At 42.1% G+C, this 25,146-nt stretch overlaps 1 protein-coding gene across 1 annotated transcript in view; it reads right to left on the reverse strand.

The window, feature by feature from the left end:
* Positions 1-3,208: 3,208 nt before the first annotated feature.
* The window catches only part of GPR149 (G protein-coupled receptor 149), a 44,185-nt gene continuing 22,247 nt past the window's right edge, over positions 3,209-25,146 (reverse strand). The window contains exon 4 of the mRNA XM_065411456.1: positions 3,209-3,781. Within this exon, the coding sequence (XP_065267528.1) occupies positions 3,209-3,781 (573 nt within the window). The remainder of the gene's footprint in view (positions 3,782-25,146) is intronic.

Raw genomic sequence — 25,146 nt, forward strand, 5'->3', positions numbered from 1 at the left:
TATATCGGTGGCAGACAAATTAAGTGTAGACACATGCACAATGAGGTCTATGCAAGGCCACTTACAGCAACCTAACTTTGTAGTGTAGACCAGTCCTAATAGATGAACCAGGAGAAAATGAAGCACGTTTTCTGGAGCACTTTGCAAATGGCTCATATCTGTTGAATAATTAAGACATGGGTGTTCACACTGTTTCAAATGTTTAATTGTAGCAACTGTTTTAAAACAAAACATAAAATAGACGTTTAATACATTAGCAGATTATTTTACAGAATCATCATTAAAGAAAACATATTTATTATAGACCAGTAAGACAGTACTTTACAATTAGGTCAAGTTGAGGGCTGCATCTAGATTGCATTTTAATCCCTCCTAAATACAATCAGATGTTAACACACCATCAGTTAATATTCTTCCTACACACAATACTAATCTCTCTTGGGGAGGGGTGGAGGAGGTGGTGAAAACCAACCAATCAACAAAGAAGACTCCAAGGCAATGATGGATTAACCCTTTTTGGTGCCCTCGGGGAAAAATGTTGCCCCTCAAGCCCACTCCCCCATGGGTATGTTGCCCCAATCGGAGTGCTACCTAGGGTATCGGTGCTGAATTTAGCAAATAAACAAAACTTTAAAATATATCCAGGAACATGTAAATCAGATGGCATCCAGTGGGCAATAGCAAAACATACCAACAAGTCAAAGCAAAAGGAAAGTGGAGCCACTTTAAGAGGACTCCATCTGTGTATTGCTTTTCAATCTTGGCTACTGGATTTCACCCTTCATTTCCTGTTGTCCTGGGCTTGGGGTAATGTGGCCCATAGATTAATACATCGCTGCTCTGATGAAAGCACTTGCTTAAACTTAGTTGGGATTTTTTTCCTGCGCTGAACAAGGATGTGAGAAAAGTTGCCACCTCATTTTTGAATCAAGCATTCCAGTTTTAAAGAGTGCCAAGTCTTCTTGCTGGGCCAAAAGACCTGTATCTAGCAAGATGTTTACAATCCTTTGATCTGGTGCTTTAGACTGGAATTCAACTGAGAAGGGCTTATCAGATCAAGCTTTGCTTCTACACTGCCTTCTACCTGCTTTCTGTAGAAGACAGCAGAAAGCAGTAACTTCAGAAATAGCAGGGTGCCTATTTACGATTTGTTGAAAAAATATAGTTAAATATTTTTTTATGGAATAGATCTTAGAATAGATTTTTCTTAACAATATAGTTTCTAGTTAAATCTGAAATGCAGAAGCAGCTATAGTGTTACCACCCTCAATTTCAGTGTAGAAGGGTGGCACATTAAACCACAACTCCTAGCACAGCATGATCCATCTCCATCTTAGCAACCTCCAGTCTTTGGGCCTCATTCTCCTCAGATTTACACCAGTGTAACCCCAGTGATTTCAATGGAATTATTTCTGAGTTACACTGGTGTAATTGAGAGGGGAACCAGGTCATTTGTGTTCACACCTCCATATTGAGGATCAACTGCAAAGAAAAATAAAGTCAGCCCGTGTTTTGTTTTGCTTCTTTGTGGTCTCTAAAGAAGGTCTGAAAGGGTTTCTGCTTATTTCTCCCCATCCTTTAGAAATGCAGGCTTTTTCTAGACTTCTCTCCTGGAAAACATGGGATCATTATAGCTCTACAAGGGATTAGGGCATCACATATACCATGAAAATGAAAGCTGATTGAGAAGGAATGTGATTTTTGTTTAAAACTCTTAATTTTGTTCATCCCTATTTAACTCAAATGCCTGACAAATAGTTGGAAGAAAAGGGCTTGATGCATCATTTTGCTACAGTCCTTTTGCTAGACTGATACAAAGGGGTCAAAGAACAAGTGTAATCCCTCCCTTCTGGCTCTACCAGCTCGGCAGCAGGCTCCTTCCTCCCATAGCCCTGGGGGTATTCTCAGGCAGGCTGTGGAGGAGAGAGATAACAGATCCCTTGAAGGAGGATGTGTGGCTGGGACCGACCTGCACCTCAGCCATACTGTGACCCTGCAATGGCATGTAGAGGCTATTGCAATAAAGTTAGGGTCACTCTCAGGGTTGTACCTTGGGTTGCACCATCCCTGGCAGCCTCTGAAGAGGTGGAATGCACCTCACCTACACTTTCTATGCTAGTGCTTGCATGGGGATGACTCTGGCCTTGATAACCTTTAAAGATGAAAGCAGCTGCATTTTATGCAAATTAAGCATGATGGTGTTGTTCCTGGCATGTTGCCAACATGACCCTTGTTTGGATCAAGTATGGACACCCTGTAAGGTTGGAAAGCTTCTTTTCCTTACATGGGAAGAGAAGGTGGGGGCAGGAAGCGGGTTCCTTAGATTCCATGGGATAAGTAAACTGAACATTGATACACATGTACAAAGGAATGTTGAGCGATTAGAACTTTGTTGAAATACATGTTACCATATTTACAGAATGTGCATGCTCACATTTCAGCTACTCAGATTCAAAGTTGATATTATAATGGTTAGTTACTTATGTGGTACATAGGAATTGTGTACATAACAGTGGAAACTTAAAGCACTTAAGCCTCTTTTATCCTGTATTTAACCAAATCCTGTATTCATCTTCTGGCTTTAGCTATTTTTTTCTGATAAATACTTCAGGCACAAGACATCAGTCATACAGAATTGTGACAGAAGGCCAAAATAAGTTAAGAATCTTTCCTTGGATGGGAATGGTTTGATCATTCAGTTTTCACAGGTTTCCATGGGTAGATTGCCCAGTGCCAACAAGCAACCAAAGCAGCTTCTAAGCTTCTATTCAGAAAAGATTTTAGGAATTATAGTAACAAAAAACAAAAGCTAAAACACAACCACCACCACCAGTGTTGCAATTCTCTAATCAATATTATAAAAGCAATTAACTATTTGATGTTTTCCCATCCATACATTTTTAAAAACCCTCTTATTGGTATAGTCCAGTGGTTCTCAACCTAATTACCATTGTGGGCCATGTACGCAGCTCCTCGTTATGTGGGCCGCATCCACACAATGCACCTTTATGGCCCTGAGGATGTCACATGTGCCGCAGCTGTGTATTGATTGGGCTGCAAGCGGCCCATGGATCGCATGTTGAGAACCACTGGTATAGCCAAACAAAATAAAATTACGTTACAGAAGAGAAAAGTCATTGTGTTTGATAGATCAATTGAATCAGAGGAGGAGTGTCAGTCAAATCAGATTTACTACTCTAAGTGTCTTTTAATTGCTTTTGCCATCTTCTTCCCTTTTTCTGTATGCTTTATTTAACAATTGTATTTCTTCCTGATAACCATCTCTCTCCATATGCTGCTTTTTACTATTCCGCCTATGAGCTTCAACAGTATCTGGAATTGATATGTTAATATCGCTGTCAGGATTGTTTGATGGTATAAAGAGAGAGTAGGAAGCAGTTTCTCCTAAATCGCATGAAACAAACCTGTTTTCTTTCCGTGAATAACGCAAGGATGGGGATCTGACCTGAGTAGAGGACTGGCTGATATTACTGATGATTGATACAGTATCCATGGCCTCTTCATTGTCGCAAATTTCAAGAACTTCTAAATGAATTTTAACATTTGTGTCTGCAAATGTAGTAGGAGAATCCTCAGGGTTTGGCTCATGACCAACACTCTTTGATCGATATACTTCAATTTTCTTTGATGTGGGTGTTATTTTTTGCCCTTCGGTGCTTACCTCGTAGGTAGATAAAGAGAGTGTTTTTCCCGTGGGTGCATGGAGAGATACAGTCCCTTGAAATGCACATAAAGGAATAGCTAAGGCCCCACCTGAGCGCTGGAAAGAAACAGAATTGCCATTATTTAATGTTCATTTCTGAAGTCAGAATCCATTATAAACAAGCCAATTATGCCTAGCTTATTAGCTTGCTTTCACTACTGTACATTTTCTCTAGTAACATTAGAAGCCTGGTATTTAAATCAACAGTATGATTTTTTTAAAAGGGTTTAAAGCACCTATTGTTTTCAGTGAGCAAGGCTCTTTATGATGCATTTTAATATAAAAGGCAAGGTTATTATAATAAGAGTGACTATGGCTCAGTTATAGGCATGGACACAAAGTGACTTCATTATAAGATTTCTATAGGATTTAAATGTAATCAAAGCCTGGTCCACATGGGGATCAGGACTGTGCTATGAACATATTTAAGCACAGTTGGCGGGACGGGAAGGAGAGGGAATGGTGAGAAGGGTGCTAGATAAACTATGCCAACTGGCACTCTATAGCACAGATTTATTACAGAACTAACTTGGTTACAGAGAAATGGTGTTACAACCCTGCTAGCAACTACCATGCTTCAACGTGGTTGTACAGTAGCAAGCACTGTTCTGCTCCCAGAGCAAGTCAGGATTTTAAAGGGTTGCAATCCCCCCCCGCAACAGAGGAACAGTCACAATGTTAAAACCATTGGAAAGTGAACTCCATTGCAGTCCTGAACTACCTTGTGTAATGCCGCAGCTAGGAATTCTTAGCATTTGCATTTGAGTTTATAGGAGAAAAGTCTCTCCAAAAGTTACATTCCTCCCAAAAAACATGTTAGTAAAGGTACAGGCATTACAAAGAGAGTCATTGAAAGGATCTGCGTGAAAAGGACTAGAAGAAATTGAGCACTTCTATATGGACTGTAGTAGCATAAACCCCTGCGGTTAGTCTGTATATCTTGTGTCCCCCCTCGGTGCCTGATCCACAGAGGAGGATTATCGATTACAGCCCCTTGCTACAGAGCTTGGGTCTTTAGCTCAAACTGTGAAGACTCAGGCTTTTAACTCTGGAGGTCTCCAGTTCAATCCCTGGCATTGGCTATGCTGGCAGCTGTTACAATAGTAACTGCAGTCCTTGCAAAACTACAAACGGCTGAGCTACCTGGCACACAGGGATTGGAGAGTTGCCCCAGCACGGCTTCTCTACCTCCTGCTCCCCAGCAGATCTGCTACAGTTTGGGCCTTGAGTGTCCCCAGAGGGGCAGTGGTCAGCATCTCTAATTAGCCTTATTCCAAGGCAGGAGGAGCTTTGCCCAAGGCAGACAAATACTTGCCAATTTTGCAGTGGGCCACCCTGGGAGGAGATGCCAGAATAGTTAAGAGGAGGGATGCAGGGCAGAGGAGAAAATCACGGTGACTCTGGAAAGCTGCAGAGCCCAAATCCACACCCCCAGACACTTAGTACATCTACATTGGAGCTGGAAGGTATAATTTCCAGCCCAAGCAGATGTACCTGCATCAGCTTTGATTGAGCTAGCACCCTAAAAACAGAAGTATAACCCTGGTGGCGCAAGCAGTGGGAGGAACTAGTCACCCTGAGTATGTACCTCAGGTCCAGGATGGGATCGTACTCGGGGAGGCTAGTCCCTCTCGCTACAATGGCTACTCCTTCTATTTTTAGCATGCTAGCTCAGTCAGAACCAGTACAGGAATTTCTACTTGTGCTGGAAATTACACCTTCCAGTTGCATTGCAGACAGACCTTAAGTGTCTGCCACCTCTGCAGGTAAGGCCTCAGGTAGCTCTTTGAGAGTCACCCAGATTTCCTCCCTGCTCATGTTATGGGTCCAACATAGCTGGCTACGGGAACAGCTGCTGTTAGGGTACCAGACAGCAAGTGTGAAAACTCGGGAGAGGGGGTTGGAGGTAATAGGTGCCTATATAAGAAAAAGCCCCAAATATCGGGACTGTCCCTATAAAATTGGGACATCTGATCCCCCTAGCTGCTGTATACAGGGCTGAAGGTTCAGGAAGCAACCACCAGCCCCAGTTACTCTTCTCTGGACCCCTTCCCCATCTGCTGCTCCAACGCAGTAGTCTTAGCTTTCTGGTAAACTGGGGAATGAAGTAACCAGAGGAGGAAGGGAGAGGAGAAGAATCAGCCAAAAGGGGTCTGGCAATAAACAGAAAGAAAAAGGATGACAAGGAGGGAAAAATCCACAGAAAACCAGGATTGGAGAGAGAAAATGGACAAAAAAATGGACAGAAAAGGAGAGACATCAGCAAATTTGTGAAGACATGGTACAAGTTTATAAGGCAGGCAGAGTGGGAGCAGCACCTATTTGCCCTCTAACCCTTCCCAAGGGAGGGCTTTAAAAAGGGGTGGGATGGAAAGTATCTAAGGTCAGCAAAATTTCCCCCTGATTTGTGATGAAGCCACATACAGCTGGCAGACATGAATATTGGATAAATCCTACACTGCGGAGAGCTCAGAGTAGAACCCTAGTTCCTCAGTTCCAAAAAACACAGGCCTTCACTGCTTGAGTCAAAGGGACACTCTCTCAGCTAATGCTAGTAGAGGGGCCATATTCTCTTTAATGGCTAACTACTAGAAGGGAACCAGGTAAAATAACTGGAAGCAGGGATGTGTATTGGGATTACTTGGGAACTGAAAGAGGGTTCCTCCATTTTGACTGGCCCTGATTTTCATCTCCTTTCACAGTCAAGCTGAGCAAATCTTTAGTATCAAAGCAGTTTAGCCCACTGACATGAAAGGTAAATTTGCTCTTGAGAGGGCCAGGAAAGCAATTATTTGCGGGTTATTAAGGAAAAGATCTTGTGATGGAACCTGGTAGAATAAGTCAGGAGTTTTACAGGGCTGCCATGCTGCTAATCAAGTTGTATGAATCCTTAACACAGATACAAAAAGGCTGCACTTGCAAAGAAAAATGGGATCCTATTGTGCAAGAGACTCTTATTAGACTCAGGCCTATTCTGGTGCTTGGATAAAGCAACTAGCCTGAAAAGAAGTTGATTTGCCCTGCCAGAAATTGGCCTGCCCTGCTGGAAGGAAATAAAAACAACATTTGCCTTCTTTATAGATTTGTCAGAGAAAGAATTTGTCAAGAATTGCCCCAGTTTACATTAAGTAACAGACGCAGCTGATGTTCTGTGTCTGGGTCCAAGGCCTGGTCCACACTAAGCCCCCACTTCGAACTAAGATATGCAACTTCAGCTACGTTATTCACGTAGCTGAAGTCGAACTATCTTAGTTCGAACTTACCGCGGGTCCAGACGCGGCAGGCAGGCTCCCCCGTCGACTCCGCGTACTCCTCTCGCGGAGCAGGAATACTGGCGTCGACGGCGAGCACTTCCGGGATCGATCCGGGATCGATTTATCGCGTCTAGACAAGACGCGATAAATCGATCCCAGAAGATCGATTGCTTACTGCCGGACCCGGAGGTGAGTATAGACATACCACAACTTTTAGTTCTGTCTATAAATGTGTAAAAGCCTGATTCAATTCACAGGGTAAAACTGAATTCATACGGAGGGCAGGAATGGTGGGCCTTGCAGCAGTGGAGGATAGTGGGCCAGAGAGTGAAGTAGTTCAGAAATTCATTTCCAAATAAGTGATAAGACCTAGGACTCAATTCTCAGCCCTGGCTCCAGCTGCTTTCTTTGTGCTGTGCAGGCTCCTAGTCTGCACCATTTGAAGTTCTCTGTTCAAGGGTCCATTAGTGTCTGCATTTCTGGCAGCTAATCTGGTTCAGAGTCTGGAGTACTTTCTAAAAAACACACTTAGGTTGTGAAGGACATTTGGAGTGTATGAAAAAACAAGATCAATAAGGACTGAACATTCTAGCACCTATTAATTGCAAGGTTAGATTCTTGTTTAAGATATTACAGATTTGTAGAATTGGATGTCTAAAAGACAGAGTATATCCGAGGCCATCAGAGTGAATTCTTTCTTGAACAGAATGAGTAGTTGCCACTGCCATAGTTCTCACTGCTCTTTCTGCATAGTTTATTTTTGAGTAAGAGATCAACATCCATCTTAAGTAGCCAAATGTTCATGCCAAATTTATACTTTTCCCAGTGTTCAGTGAACTATAACATTTCAATAGTTACATCATAATTTAGCTGTGTATTAATGGCCAATAAATATGATTAATCTTCATAGCCATTATAGCTGTAGCAGACACAGAATTAAAATCATAAACTCACAAATTGCCACTTAAATGGCCAGTAATCTATCTCCTGCATGCCTTAACAGAGCAAATGTTAATTAAACAAACATGTTAAAAAATGCAAAATATTATGACAAAAACCAAAATCAGCCTAATACTAAATAAAGTTAATAGGCCTTATATTGTCCCATGGTGTTTGTTAAAAGAGATGGGGAGAAAATGATTCTCCCGTCCTAGGAACATTTTTGAGATTTCAAACTTTTTTCCCTTTCCCAAATTGGGATGAAATATTGAAACCTCAAAAAATATTGTGAAGTGAAAAATCTTTAAAATAAATCAGGTTTTGGTCAATTGAAAATATTTCATTTTGCAAAAAAGAACAGGAGTACTTGTGGCACCTTACAGACTAACAAATTTATTTGAGCATAAGCTTTCGTGGGCTACATCCCACTTCTTCGGATGTAGCCCACGAAAGCTTATGCTCAAATAAATTTGTTAGTCTCTAAGGTGCCACAAGTACTCCTGTTCTTTTTGCGGATACAGACTAACACGGCTGCTACTCTGAAACCAAATATTTCATTTTGATAATTTTGAAATGTTTAATTTTGATGTTGACTTTAATTCACTCTCTAATTCACTCAAATTAGAAAATGAAAAGCCATTGTGAACCAAAATCCAGAATTTATTTTGAAATGTTGAAGTAGTATGTTTTGACAGTTTCAAAACTTTTTTCACAATTTTTTCAAAACTGACTCTTTCTCATGAAGTTTCAGTTTTGACAAATTGTCATTTTTTTCAACAGAACATAGAAAATTCTCAACCAGCTCTGGTTACTAACTGCATCCCAGAGCATTCTGGGTTCTCTCTCCCCCTCTATAATATACATATAAAAGCAACACCTGTTATTGCACTAGGAGATGAAGTGAGAGCCAGGACAGAGATTTGGGTATTGATATTCCATGTTCATACTGGCTGACCACATTAAAGAGTAGTGCTTCTGCACTCTACACTAGTGAAACTCGGTCAGCAAGTGTAGCTTTAATTAGAATGTATTACTGTAGTCTTGCCTGGAAGTGACAGGGCCATGAAGGAAAACTGAGTGGTCCCCTGGAGTGGTTGCAGCCTCCTGACTAGCCAGAGATGATGAAAGCTCTCTAAGCAGCTGACCTTCTTTGAACACTTGCGGAATCTAGCACCCTATTAACCTACTGAGTTAGCACAAGGCCATTAGTCCCAGGGTGGATAAAAATCAATGATTAACAAAACATTTTTTTTAAAGATTGGATTTTTTTAAATTTAAAATCGGATTTTGATAAAATGCTTTTTGAGGAAAAAAACCTATCTAAAGACAGTTTTAATTAAGATACATTATAGCTCAAAGATATCTCATCATGGAATAGGGATTCTAATTCTATAGTATGAGAATATAGTCATGTAATGTTTAAGAAAAGTTTTGTAAATGAGTTCCAACAGTTCATGGATTAGGGACCCAATCTTATGGGGTTCCAGGGGTTTCTGTATAGATTATTTAGGTTAATCTTTCTATCTACCCAATGGGACTCAGTGTTCAGTTTAGAAGATACCATCAGAGATGCTTAGTTTTGCAGTTCTCAAACTCTGGATTTGTGTCTCCAGAGATAACATACTTGTTAACAGCAAAAATGTTTTTAAATAAATAAATAAATCATATATAGAGGTGAGAAATAAGAGACGTCAACCCTATTGTCCCTCTGCAAATTTCTGTACACAGAGTCAATCCCTTACCTCTCTCTAAAAGTGCAAAGTTTCAAAAAGTTTAATGAATAGAAGATTGTTGGGGGCGGAATAGATCTGGGCAAGGAGAAGAAGTCTGGAGATAAATGTGAGAAGGGAGTGAAACTGTTTGAGCAGCATATTCCAGAAGTCTTGAGGTCTTTCTGAGTGTAGCCTTCATTGATTTGAGACCTACCATAGCATTCTCTCAGTAGAAGGGGAAACCTATAATGGCAGCAGGCCGTAAAAGAGACCCAGTTTGGGAATATTTTAATGAAGTTCCTCTACCTGTGGGTAAGACAGGCATGCGTGCAAAATGCAAACAGTGCAACAAAGAAATGCAAGTCCTGATTGCCCACATGAAACAACATCATGAGAAGTGTTCCTTCTCAGGAGGAAGCTGCACTGACGATGATGAAAGGAACATGTCTGAACATGCAGGATCTTCAGGTTGGTAAACTTTTTTATTTCATGCTTCTTTCTTAAGGACTGCCTGTCTTCCTTCTGGACTATTCTTCAATTCTCATACTTGAGCAAAAAATATAGTTGTTACTTTATGGTACCATCATTTTAGATGCAGTTGTGATAAAAAATAAATAGCTGAAATAGGTAGATTTTCCTTTTACAACTTCACCTTTAAAGTAGTAGTGAGTGTCAGTGAATGCAATGAGTAATACTAAATGAGCAGTATTAATAATTAAATATCTGCATTGACTTATTTTGTTTAGGAGAATCCATCCTCAACATACTGGATTCTGAAGATTATCCACCTTCAAGATCACCATCATTTTCTATAGTTTCAGAGTTATCTGCCAATGATAGTGTTTCAGTCACATCATGTATGCCACATAGCCACAGTATATCACCTGTAGCAAAAAGAAAAAAAAAATCTCCACCATCCAGAAACAACCATTGATAAGTTTGTGATAAGAACCAGCAGATTACAAAAAGAGGTAATTAATGAAAAAATTGCCCGGTTTGTTTATGCAACAAACTCTCCTTTCCATATGATTGAGAACCCACACTTCTCATTAACATGATTCAATCATTAAGACCAGGATACAGTCCACCGAACAGAACAGATGTCACAGGCAAATTGCTGGATAAAGTGTATGAAAGAGAAATTGAGCAGTGTGCAAAAGATCTAGAGGGTGAAATTGTTAACCCGAGTCTTGATGGGTGGAGCAGTGTCCACAATGATCCTGTTGTATGTGCTTGTGTGACAACAGAAGAAGGGAATGTCTTCCTTACAGAAACAATTGATACATCAGGAAATGCACACACAGCAGAATACTTACAAGAAATAGCAGTAAAAGCTATAACAAACTGGGGGGGGAAATTCAAATGTCTAGTACGCAGCTTGGTCACAGACAATGCTGCAAATGTATCCAAGATGAGAAGAAATTTAGAAGAGAGTGAAGAGAGTGCCAAGCTAATAACATACGGTTGCAGTGCTCATTTGATGCACCTCCTAGCCAAAGACATCAGTGTTCCAGAAATAAAGGCTAATGTTGTTGAAATTGCAAAATACTTCCATAACAACCACTTTGCAGCAGCTGCTCTGAAAAAAGTGGGAGGAACCAATCTAACTCTCCCACAAGACGTGCGATGGAACTCAGTAGTGGACTGTTTTGAGGACTATATCAAGAACTGGCCTAATCTGATGACAGTTTGTGAACAAAATCATGAAAAAATAGATGGCACTGTCACAGCCAAAGTTCTCAATATTGGGCTTAAGAGAAATGTTGTACACATGCTGAGTACCACGAAGCCTATGTCTGTAGCCTTGAGCAAAATGCAGGGAAATAGCTGTTTTATTGCTGATGCTGCTGAAATTTGGAAGGAACTGAGTGAGATCTTAAAAAGAGAAATATGCAATGACAGAGTTAAATTACAAGCATTAAAAAAGGAATGGGACAAGCACCATCTCCAGCTCGTTTTCTTGCAAATATTCTCAATACTCGGTACCAGGGTCAAACCTTAACACCTGAAGAAGAGGAGTTGACTATGACATGGATTTCTAGAATCATAGAATATTAGGGTTGGAAGGGACCTCAGGAGGTCATCTAGTCCAACCCCCTGCTCAAACCAGGACCAATCCACAACTAAATCATCCCAGCCAGGGCTTTGTCAAGCCTGACCTTAAAAACCTCTAAGGAAGGAGATTCAACCACCTCCCAAGGTAACCCATTCCAGTGCTTCACCACCCTCCTAGTGAAAAAGTTTTTCCTAATATCCAATCTAAACCTCCCCCACTGCAACTTGAGACCATTACTTCTTGTTCTGTCATCTGCTACCACTGAGAACAGTGGTAGCAGATCTAGCAATCATCCCTCCATAATGCCGACTATAATAAACTTCAGAGCTAAGGGTGAATCATTCAAGAAATATATGTTTTCTGATGATGTTTTAAAGAAAGTCACACCAGTTAACTGGTGGAAGTTACTTAAGCACTTGGATTCAGAGACTGTTGAAGTGATAATCTCACTTTTAACAGCAGTAGCTTCTTCTGCCGGTGTAGAAAGAATATTTTCTTCCTTTGGACTAATTCATTCCAAATTGAGAAATCATTTGGGACCCGAAAAAGCAGGAAAGCTTGTTTTTCTTTTCCAGATTATGAACAAACAGAAAAATGAAGGTGAAGACGACCGAGTTAGCTGCAGAAGCCAATATTTTAAGTTTCTCATGTTGACCTGGCTGACATAGTCAATTTAATTTTTGTTTTAAAAAAAATATATTTCATTTAACTATTTTAGTAAAACAATTTTAACAAAAACAAACCTGATTTTAAAAAATTTGAATGTTTAACTAAATTCAGAAATTCATATGCTTGTTTTGTTAAAATATTATATGTTTGCTGTTGAAGAAAAAAATCCAGAATACATAACGTTGTTGTTTTAGTTAAATAAAACAATTTAAATGTCTGTCTGGTGATGTTCTCCTCCTAATACACAATGGCAAGAAAATCCTCCAAATATAAATGATTAACCTGTTGAATTGGAGATAGTTCACCTCCCAATGACTTCATAAATATAATCATAAATTTTCAATTACCTTTGATAAATGAAATAACCAAACAATCATTCATTTTCTGATATAGCTGTAAAACTAATCTGAAAAGTTTTCAGAATAAATCACTTAAAAATGTATAGTGTGTACCTTCTAAAAATGAAACCTACATCTATCTCTGAGTTGTGAAGAATATGTATTAAGGTTATAACAACCAACAAGAATGCACTTTTATGTAGAAATCCATGATAAAATTGAGTCTTTCTGACTAGTGATTTAAATCAAATCCACCGTGATTAGTCCTCTATTAAGGTCTCAGTAATGCAAACAAGATCTGACACTCATTCATGTAGACTTGTTAGTAACTGAAAATGAACTGAACAATGTGAGCCAAAGGTTAAAGTCTATTGTGGATTCACATCTCTTACCTAGGCTGGTTTGCTTGTGTTGCAAATCTCATGCATGAATGAAATAGCCTAAGTAGGAACTGTATCTCACATACCATATTTAATATAAGGGAGAATAGATTTGGAACAGGAAGAACTTTGTTAATTCTGCAAGAGAGAAGACCAGATACAGGTCTTGTCTACACCCATGTAAACTTGGAGTAACTCCATTGACTTCTGTGGAATTACTTTGGATGTAAATTGGTATGAATAAGAGCAAAGTGTGACCTTAGAGTCTATTAACCTTGATTATCTTTATAAAATAAGGTATTGTTTGCCTACAAGTATGTAACATTAAATAGTGTGTCTTGTCATTGTATGACTACATAGTGGTGGTGTTTCAGAGCTGGCTGTTCATTTTATTTATCTAAAGATGTCCATTATGGGTCTACTATTTCTACTTCAGCACCTCTAAATAATCCAATATTAAGTACAGCATTTGGAGTATGACTTCTGTCCCAAAACAAGCCTGATTCTGGTACATTCTGTGAGGCAGAATTTTGCCTTCTATTTCTTTGTAAACCTAATTTTATGTTTTGATTATAAATCTTTTAATGCAATTTTAATTTAAAAACATTAAAAGCAGGAAGCTGTCTGAGTAACTCAGTGATGGACTCCCATTTATTCTAGTTAGGTTCATATACCACCCTCACTGTGTTATCTAAGTGAAACAATGGTATCTGCAGTTGTAGCAGGGATATGATTCTTTCTTAATACAATTAAATTAGAAAGCGATCCGCTGTTCTCTTTTTGAATAATCTACAACGGCACTCTTCACAAGCCCAAAATGTTTTTGGAGGAAGACTCCATCTCTTTGTCTCTTTCAACATTCCTTCCTTCCTGTGCCTTACATTACAATAGTACACTTAAAAAAAAGTATGATTTCTAAAATAAATTTAAAATTCAGACCCCTCCCACACAGTATATACTACATCTCCTCTTTTAAAAGCATAATTATAAAGGTTCTTTAACTAAGGAACAGGAATCCTACTGATAGTCTGATTCTCTTGATCATCTTCAGAGAGCCAGAATTTTGAAGATGTCTTGACTTAACGCATCATCCATTTGAATGCAGCAGGGAATTATGCATTTGCATAGTGGTGAAAAGCTATTAGAAATAAAAAAAGCTCCCTCTTTCTAGTGAAAATGCTTTTTAGTATCCATGATATATGGGCAGTCTAGCTGCATATTAGATTCACACATTAAAGTAGCATAATCTGCTAGAGTAAGATTTAGAATATTGCTTACAAATTCTTTAAGTCTAACATTGTGTTGGTTCTACCATGAGTTGTTATAGTTTCATAGAGGCAGGCCACAGAAGTCTGATCTGCATGTGTTCTTAACAAAATGCTGCCACTACCAGTCTTTTTTTATTGTAACTCTTCAGGCCAAATGGACACTTGAATTCATTTTAGAAGACCTAGTCCTGTGTGGTAATGAGTAGCTCTTTCAAGAGCTTCTTATCACCTTCAACTCCCACTGTAACTGATGGGAGCAAAGGATGCTCAGGCCTTTGAGGATCAGACACATACAGCGTAGTGTCTCACGAGAGCTGTAGAACGGGGCCTAGGATCTGGTCCTTGCTTCACAAAGAACAATTTAACTAGCAGTATGTACAGTGCACCTTACATCAGTCCAGTTTGTTTTCCACTAAAATGTAAGTGCTTCAATCTGTAAAAAAATGTTAATATTTTAAAACATGTTTAAATATATTATTTCTGCATCTGTGATGCCATGCCAGAAACATGCGATTTAGTAAAAAGTAAAGATTTGGGGCCCAATTCCATGTGCACAAGTTGCACTAACTTCCCTAGGAGTTCCTTGCACACAGTGTGTACGCAGAATCAAGCCCTTTATTTTCTATTTTTACTGTGTGAACAGTGTGCATTTCCATCACGTCTCACCACAGGGCTTTTCATCTGTATGAATTCCTGTCTGGATAGCTGTAGGCAAGCTTGTCTGTTGGAATCTAGGACATCATTTTCACTGGAGGACTACATATACCAGTACATTCATTTTTTAACAAGAAGAAACAAAAAGTTACAGTGGAATAAATAACAGATGTATTCATACCTCACATACATCATTCATACCTCAGAGGCAGTCATTCCGAGCAAAGGAATCTCTGCAGAATCACGGCAGCAAATCTTTTTTGTTAATGTAAGTCTCACACTGTAGCCTATTATGTTTGTGAAGAATTGAAAATATTCCTCCCTGTATGAGGCAGGTATGACCCTCCCCCCACTCACACATACAGAGTGAACTAGATTCTCCCTCCTCTTCTGGCTACTTTGTGCTGCTTAGGCAGAATCTGAGCCTCGCTCGCCAGCTGAGAATTCCTCCATGTTGTGGAGCTCTCAGCTGGTGCAGAGAGGCATAGCCAGCTCCTACACCCACCTGGCCAAGGAGCCATGGCAGAGGGAGTGAAAAAGGGGGGCAGCTGTGGTCTACCAATATAGTCAACTGGCACATGGCCAAGCTGTTGGTGTAAGTTAGAGCTGCTGTAACACCAATAGTCTAGGACTGCTTTAGATTCACCATAAGAAATACAGAAGCATAGCTCGCTCTCTGAAGGCTTCCTCTTGCTCCTGTGCTGAACAGATCACAGTGCAGGAAAGAGTCCAGGGCCGTGTCTTATCCATAAGATTTCATATCCAAAGGAAGCCAAGATAGAAAGAATGCTGGTTGTGTGCAGCGTATAGCTTGTTTACAGTGAAGCTAAAGTAAAATGGCAAGTTCTGCTGCCTGACGCATGAGTAACTTAACTGAAATCAATGGCACTACTCACAAGAGAAAGGGCTGCAATATAAACCCCAGAGTCTCAAATTGTTTGAACGCATCCAGACGCGTAAACTGCAATTCTTGTTATAATCAAGCTCTATTTATGGAGCCTACTCCTGTAGTCTCTCTGCAGTCCGAACTCACTAGAAATGTTGCCTGTGTAGAAACTGATGGATCTGACCCATAATAAAGGCGTTCTGTGAGGAAAAAAAAGTTTTAGAATCTTCTTCTGTATTTCCCTTTGCAAACTGGCAAAAAAACTACTCGATCCAGTTTTGCAAGAAATGTTGGTTATGCACCCATGAAAGAGTAATAAAGTGATTGTAACTTGCAAATACATAGTTCAGGGAAGTTGTAACATCCCCATCTGCTGAAATAGGGCTTGCTCCTGCAAAGTGTCAAAAGGTACCATATGCCTTTAACTCCCATTGATTTCAATAGGTGTTGCTGAGCTCCCTCAGAGTGAAGCAATTAATGTGTTCCTCAGCTAGATCTCACTATAATCAATTATGTATTTTGCATCTTGTGGGAATTATACTTCATGTGCAAAATATTTTTGTTTAGAAATGTGGGTTGGGAGGAGATGAAGTATTTATTTCGCTAGAGGGAGCCTAGAAAGTGAGGCAAAAAGCATTGCTTGAGGATGATTTATTAGTATACCTTAATTTCACCAGGGAAACTTTTCTATGCATATTTGACATTTTGCATGAACACAACTGACCTTATTCTATTCACACATGAGGAACCTGAACTCAGTGGATATGAGTCTCCACTGCCTTGTACCCTGTGCAGTCATTTAAGCACATGCTTAACTCCTACTAAGAAGCGTTTTAGGAAAGATTTGTTAGCAGGAACTACATAGTGGCAAAGGAAAAAATCCAGCTCCATTCTCTGAATGTCCTTACTGATTATTAATACACTCTATCCAGAGAATAAAGTCAGATCTGCTCCAAGAGTATGTCTTCAGCCAGACAATACTTGTGTTAGCATCTGCCTTGTGCTAAAAGCAGAGAAAAAGTGCGCTGCAACAAAACAGAGGTTGAACGATAGTTCAAGTAATTTCCGACACAGTGAAATAGTGAGACAAAAATGACTGCAGCTATATTGCCAGCCCCAAGCATTCCAAAAATCATGAATTATTCCCTCCCCCCAAATCACGATGTTTGCATAAGAATCTGAGATTAAGAAAAATACATTCTGGATTCTTTAGGTTCATGTTTTCAAGCTTTTTCTCTACAACCATAAGGGCTACAAACGGCAATTTCTTTAAAAACAGAAGAAGACATTAAAAATATTAAAGGCAAAGATTATTCAGCATTCAGAATGAAATTGTTTTATCCTCATTATGTACTGTGCATCTATGGTCTGTATTTATCATCCTAATTCTGAGGACCTTTGCACATCTACGCACAATAGGAGGGGATAAGGCCTGGCTACCATAAATATTTATTCACACAACTGCAAACACTGGGGAACCAGGGACATTGCTTCACACTGGATCAGAGATCACATCACAGTTTGTCAGTCCAGTGTTTCTGATTTCTGCAGAAAGCAGGAGCACTGCAAGTATGAAGATTCTCAACCTGGAGAGGTGGGAGTGCTCTGTACCATAGCTGTGCCTACTTATCAGCGTGAGTGTGAATACCTGTTTCTGACTAGAGAATCATGCAATGAGACTAGGATGATACTAAACAGGGACTCTTTAGAAGAGGCTTCATCAGGTTCCATGTAGAACTAGACTAAGATCTCAATCACACAAATGTAAATCTACAGTAAATCCACCAACTTCAGCTAAATTAGAATGGTTTCTCATCAATACTTTATCACATTACAAACCAACATTCTCCTCTGGAGAAGGCCACATATGAGCCATTTCTTGTGATCTACCCTTTGACATCCTAGTCTCATATCTAAATAGCCTCTGAGGTTTGTTTCCTACAAGACCACTTCCTCTCCCTCTTCAAAGCCACACGAACAGAGTAAAGTTTGTAGCTAGCCTGCAGACAGCCACAGTCAAAATAACGTAAGAAGATTTTCACCTATGACCAGCATTAAGTAACTTGGGAATAGCAAGATGCTAGAAAACAGCCTTGTAGCGAGCCTTTATTCCTCAAAACAAAAAATAAAGCCAGACTTGGAAGCACACTTGTTAGAAACACTTCTTTGGTGTTCCTTCTCCTCCTTCAAGAAAAGATCGGAGGCATGCTACAAGAAACTCAACATCTTTTAACTGTGGAAGTAAATTAGGCTTAATTGAATTTAATGCCACTTTAATTCCGAATAAGAACAACCACACAGACACTTAATGCAATTTAAGTAATCCACTTTAAATTCACACCCTTAATTTATTTGGATTAATTTTCTGATGTGTAGACAAGTCCATAGAAGCAGTAACCTTGTGAGAAATAGAGCTCGGCTTGGCCTGTCATCCTAAATTGCTTCCTCACTTTCAACAGCTGTTGTTGACTTGTACCTCCTTGTTGTTTCCAGTTGTTTCCTAGCTCTGCTGGTTAACCCTTGCTTTGCTGGTCTGGAGCGCCAGGGCTTTCCGACCCTGTCACCCTTGCCCCTCTTGGGACCTAGACAGGTACTATCCCAGGGGTCGGAAACCTTTCAGAAGTGGTGTGCCGAGTCTTCACTTATTCACTTTAACTTAAGGTTTTGTGTGCCAGTAATACATTTTAATGTTTTTTAGAAGGTCTCTCTCTATAAGTCTATATTATATAACTAAACTATTGTTGTATGTAAAGTAAACAAGGTTTTCAAAATGTTTAAGAAGCTTAATTTAAAATTAAATTAAAATGCTGATCTTACGCCGCCGGCCCACTCAGCCCTCTGCCGTCCTGGGGTTCCATTCACCTAGTTCGGCAGCGGGCTGCGCGGGGCCTGCGGGACCCCGGCTGGCAAGGGGCCGGCAACTGGGACCCCAGACCGGGGGTGCAGGTGGGAATGTGGGGGGTGGGTGCAGGAGCTCCCGTTTGGTGCTCAGAGTGGGGGTGGGGATGTGGGGGGGGTGCAAGAGTCAGGGCATGGGGTGTGGGGAGGGCTGGGTGTGGAGTGTGTGTGCAGGAGTCAGAACGGGGGCTGGAGGTGTGTGAGGGGGTGCAGGGGTCAGGGCAGAGGGCTGGATGTGTGTGAGGGGATGCAGGGGTCAGGGCAGAGGGCTGTGTGTGGGGGGGGCGTGCAGGGGTCAGGGCAGAGACCCCAGACCGGGGGTGCAGGTGGGAATGGGGGGGTGCAGGAGCTCTCGTTTGGTGCTCAGGGTGGGGATGTGTGGGGGGGTGCAAGAGTCAGGGCATGGGGTGTGGGGGGGCTGGGTATGTGTGGGGGGTGCAGGAGTCAGGGCAGAGGGCTGGGGTGCTTGGCTCGTGGGGGTGCTCACGGCAGGGGGCTGGAGGGGATATGCCCCGTTCCCACCCTTTTCCCCAGGGCCCCATCCCCACCTCTTCTCTGCTTCCTCCCCAGAGCAGCAAGCATGCTGCGGCTCGGCTCCGCTCTGCTCCCCCTCCCCCTCCCAAGGGTGATCAGCTGATCGGCGGCAGGGAGAGGGAGGGGAAGGGGGAGGGGCAGGAAAGCACCATGCTGGGGGAAGAAGCAGGGGAGGGGGGAGCTTGGCTGCCGGCATGACCAAGCTTCTGCCTCCTGCCCCTGCTGGAGAAATCGGTGGGCGGGGGGGCTGGGACCCCGGCAGGCAGCAGTGTGCCATCAAAAATCGGCTCGCGTGCCGTCTTTGGCACGCGTGCCGCAGGTTGCCGACCCCTGTACTATACCCTGTCAGAGGGCTAAAATGAGGTTTGCAACAAAAAGCTAGTTATAAACAAACACAGAGGGTGAAATCCTTGCCCCATTGAAGTCCATAGCAAAACCCAAAGAATCTACTCCTTAATAATAAAAGCTATGTAGTGCTTTTCCTTCCTAGATGTCAGAATACTTTATAAAGGAGATCAGTCTTATCCCCATTTTACAGATGGAAAAACGGAGGCACACAAAGGCGAAACGACACACTCAAGGTCACCCAGCAGCAAAGCCATCAATAGAACCCTGATCCCCTAGGCCAGTGCCCTGTCTGCTTCCCCTAGTGGCAAAATAACATTAAAACTGAATAAACCTCTAAGACAGGGGCGGGCAAACTTTTTGGCCTGAGGGCTGCATCAGGTTTCCGAAGTTGTATGGAGGGCCGGTAAGGGGAGGCTGTACCTCCCCAAACAGCCAGGCGTAGCGTGGCCCCCGCCCCCTATCCAACCCCCCCTGCTTCTTGCCCCATCCAATCCCCCCTGTTCCCTGACGGCCCCCCCGGGACCCCTGCCCCATCCATAACCCCCCCGTTCCCTGTCCCCTGACTACCCCAGAAACCCCGCCCCTGACTGCCCCCCCCGCCACCCCATCCAATCCCCTCCTTCCTGACTGCTCCCACGGGACCCCTACCCCCATTCAACCCTCCTGTTCCCTGCCCTGACCCCTATCCACACCCCCGCCCCCTGACCACCACCCCCGAACTCCCCTGCCCTCTATCCACCCTGCCCCCTTACCGCACTGCCTGGAGCACCAGTGGCTGGCAGCGCTACAGCCACACTGCCTGTCTGGAGCCAGCCACGCCACCACACAGCACAGAGACCGGGTCAGGCTGGGCTCTGCAGCTGCGCTGCCCCAGGAGCTCGCAGCCCTGCCGCCCAGAGCATTGCGCTGGCGGTGCAGTGAGCTGAGGCTGCGGGGAAGGGGGAACAGCGGGGGGAGGGGCCGGGGGCTAGCCTCCTGGGCCAGGAGCTCAGAGGCTAGGCAGGAGGGTCCCGTGGGCTGGATGTGGCCCGTGGGCCATAGTTTGCCCACCTCTGCTCGAAGGGGGTTGTGCGCCTAATAACTTTAAAGGAATGCAGACTATAGCTGAACTATATTTTTAGAATGTTTCCACTGATGCCTTCATTGTTGCTTTTCATGGACAATGTTTTTTCTGTTTACTTTAAAATAGACAGTCTTCAAATCCCCTAAAATAAAAATTAACTGCAGTAACATTTATTATTGCAGTAATTTGGCCTTTGGAAGGCTGACTGCAGTAAATTTAGAGGCTGGTAGTTAAAGGAAGAGATGAGGTCACCCCCAAGTGACTTGGAAACCAGTAATTGGGTAGGACAATGGCAATCTGTTCAGATCTGTACTTGGAAGCAAATTCATATAAAAAGGAGCAACAGACACTGTTCAAAATAAGTGCCTTGCATGGTGACAGGTTTCAGAGTGGTAGCCGTGTTAGTCTGTATCAGCAAAAACCAGTAGGAGAACACTTCAGTCTCTCTGGTCACTCAATAACAGACCTAAAAGTGGCAATTCTTCAACAAAAAAACTTCAAAAACAGACTCCAACGTGAAGCTGCAGAACTGGAATTAATTTGCAAACTGGATACCATCAGATTAGGCCTGAATAAAGACTGGGAGTGGTTGGGTCATTACAAAACCTAAACCTAATTTCCCCAATACTAATTTCTCCCTACTGTTACTCGCACCTTCTTGTCAACTGTCTGTAATGGGCCACTCTCTTACCACTTCAATAGTTATTTTTCCTCCCTTAGTATCCTGTTGTTAACTGATTTATCTTAATAGACTGACCTCACACTTGGTAAAGCACCCCCCATCCTTTCTTGTATTTATACCTGCTCCTGTATTTTTCACTCCATGCATCTGATGAAGTGGGTTCTTGCCCACGAAAGCTTATGCCCAAATACATTTGTTAGTCTCTAAGGTGCCACAAGGACTCCTTGTTGTTTTTGTTCAAAATAAGAGCTATACAAATGTAAGTTTGTGCTTTTTGTAGTCTGTTGTCTGCAAGAGAAGGGAATGAGCTCAGCAGCCAGCACTCCTTAATAGTCAGCAATTAGATAGCGCTACGTGGGGGTATTTAGCCATGCCCTGCATTGGGGAAGCATACCTAGGAAGTGCAAAATGCATTTCAGAGCCTTTGTCTCTCTCCTAACCATGACATTATCTGGATTCCTGCCTGCTCCCTAGTAGAAACCAGAATAAGACAAAGGATACTGTAATGCAGTGGCTCTCAACCATGGGTATGTGTACCCCTGGGGGTATGCAAAGGTCTTCCCAGGGGGTCCATCAACTCATCTAGATATTTGCCTTGTTTTACAACAGGCTACATAAAAAGCACTAGCGAAGTCAGTACAAACTCAAATTTCATACAGACAATGACTTGTTCATACTGCTTTAGATACTATATTCTGAAATGGAAGTACAATATTTCTATTCCAATTGATTTATTTTATAATTATATGGTAAAAATGAGAAAGTCAGCAATTGTTCAGTAATGTGCTGACACTTTTGTATTTTTATGTCTAATTTTATACGCAAGTAGTTTTTAAGTGAGATGAAATGGGTACACAAGACAAATCAGACTCCTGAAAGGGGTACAGTAGTCTGGAAAGGTTGAGAGCCACTGCTGTAATGTACACTAGCTGCCAACAGCTACTACAGCACCCCGGGAGCAGTCAAGCTCAGGAATGCCCAGGCCATACTCCCTAAACCACCAACCACGTGGAAGCACAGCATAGATGCTGCACAACTGGATCCCCGTACACAGAGGGAGTTCTCCGGGGTCCAGTTAAACCAGGTCTAAAGCAGCTATGTGCTAAATAGATATTAGTGAATCAGGCCTAGTATTTTCAGATGACTCTTGCAATTCATCAACAGCATTCTTCACGTCTACACTTTAATTAAAGATTTATATAAAATACAAGGCCATGTTTATTCAGTCTTATATTTAGATATATTTTGTATACAGAAAGTTTTAACTGAAGATAAAGAAACACCACTCAGTAACAGTTTTCTTTTATTCTCTCCAACTAAGCAAGATACCATTACTTGCCCATCTTCATATTATTCAAATGGCTACATGTTTTTTTCCTGCTGTGAAATTTTAGGAGAGCCATTCATCATGGGCCTCAGTTTCTTTACATTTTAGAACTGCTGATGTCCTGCAGAATACAAGATGCTCTGCTCTATCACTACACACTGCTTATGCTAACATTATTATAAACGATCAAGATGGTGCTACAAAAAAGGATCTTTGTAGCTCACATAGATTAAATTTAAATAGGTCTTCTGCTGGCTGAACACCTGACGGTTCAGGATGCAAAATCGTGTGCATGACATCAGCATAGAACCCAGTTAGTAAAGAAACAGACTCGCCCAGCAGGACTTTGTGTAAGGTCTGTTTCTGCCAGACATTTACTTTCAGTCTGAACACCTGTTTTACATGCTACAGTTACTGTGGAAAATAACTGGGAACACAGGACTGCTCATTTTGATCTACATGCATAATTTTTTTCAGGTGAGCAATTGAGAATTTGATCATTTTTCACTTCTTTTGGGCATCTGCTTTCATAATGCTGTTATGTATTTATGGTAAATCATATAATAAACCATTTATCACACCCCGATAAAGAGTGTGTAAAATCATTAGTGTGCGGCTGCTCTGAGTGTACCCATCTGAGATCATAGGTAAGTATTTGGAGTGGGTAGCCTCTCCCAGCGCTCCTGTTGCCACAGCTATCCTCTAGTTTTTAGTGCATTAGCTAGATGAGATCTAGCCTGAGTATGTCTCCTTGAGCTGGGAATCACACCCCCGGCTCGAAGTATAGACATACCCATAGTGTAGGAGGAGCCTAGGTCATTTCATCAGAGTGATATCGATCTTGTTCATGGTATTGTCTGTTTACTCAGAACAGGCTCTCTGATATCAGTAGTGGCTTGGAGCAGGATTTGCTCTCATGTATACAAATATACTTCTTCAAATACAGCTGCGGAAGGATGAAATGCCTATCTTGATTTTGATGATATCTTGGTATTCTTATGCTTTTCTGTGCTTTTTTGTGGGAGTTTAGTGTTCACAAAAAGATGCTTCTTCAGTGACAGCTCTGAACACTTATTTACTCACCAAAGAACTACAGAATAAGCAGCCACAATGCAAGGCAGGCTTCCTCACACTATTGTGCCAATGTGACTGAGCCCTGACCTGGATAGTTTCTCTAGAGCTTTGGCTACACTCAGTTTCCCAGCCCACTCACATTTTTCACTGTTACTACCACCAGTGCAATTCCATGGATTCTATCAATGGAGGGAACTTTCCTGTAAAAAAGCTGCCAGTGGCTGTTGGTGATTTAATGACCATATTCGGAGCAGAGTTAGGACAGGGCAGTTATGACACTGACGTGCAGTCTACACTGGGGCGCCCACCATTTGAACTGCACTGGCAGTAGCAACACTGAGAAGCCTGAGGGGGGAAATAGAGAGAGTCTAGTGTAAATATTGCCTAGGAATACGCTAGTTCTGTCTCCATGTCCATTCACATCTTTGGCTTCTCTGCAGGGATTCACATTTGTCGCACCCTTATTGACAATCTAATGAGATGTGCCTGTGACAGGATGAGAGATACACGAGACCTCAGCTGGAGTATTGTGGCCAGTTCTAGGTGCCACATTTCAGGAAAGATGTGGACAAACTGGAGAAAGTCCAGAGAAGAGCAACAAAAATAATTAAAGGTCTAGAAAACATGACCTATGAGAGAAGATTGAAAAAATTGGGTTTGTTTAGTTTGGAGAATGAAGACTGAGGGGGGACATGATAACAGTTTTCAAGTACGTAACAGGCTGTTACAAGAAGGAGGGAGAAAAATTGTTCTCTTTAACCTCTGAGGATAGGACAAGAAGCAATAGGCTTAAATTGCAGCAAGGGCAGTTTAGGTTGGACATTAGGAAAAACTTCCTAAGTGTCATGGTAGTTAAGCACTGGAATAAATTGCCTAGGGCAGTTGTGGAATCTCCACCGTTGTAGATTTTAAAGAGCAGGTTAGACAAATACCTGTCGGAGATGGTCTAGACAGTAGCGTAGCTAGGGGGTGCAGAGGAAGCAGCCGCTTCCCCTCAGCACATTATACAAAAGCGGCACCTTAGTTAGGGGTTACCATGGTGCCAGGGGGCGGGGCCCACGCTCTGCTCTGAAGCTTGGCCTGTCGGGCCGGCAGAGAGAGGGCAGTGGCAACAGCGAAGGTTACTGGGCATGCTCAGTTTGGGTGTACTGAGCATGCTCACCCGAAGTCACCCAAAGTAGGGAATTGGGAACAGGAGCTGTTTGTGTCTCGTTACACCAGCGCTGGGCTCCTGCAGGCAAGGGGGGGGGCGGCACGGTCGGAGGAGCCATGGGGGGGGCGGCATGGCCGGAGGAGCCATGGGGGGGTGGGTGGCATGGTCGGAGGAGACTGGGGGGGGG

The sequence above is a fragment of the Emys orbicularis genome, chromosome 9 (assembly GCF_028017835.1).
Source record: "Emys orbicularis isolate rEmyOrb1 chromosome 9, rEmyOrb1.hap1, whole genome shotgun sequence".
NCBI lineage: Eukaryota > Metazoa > Chordata > Testudines > Emydidae > Emys > Emys orbicularis.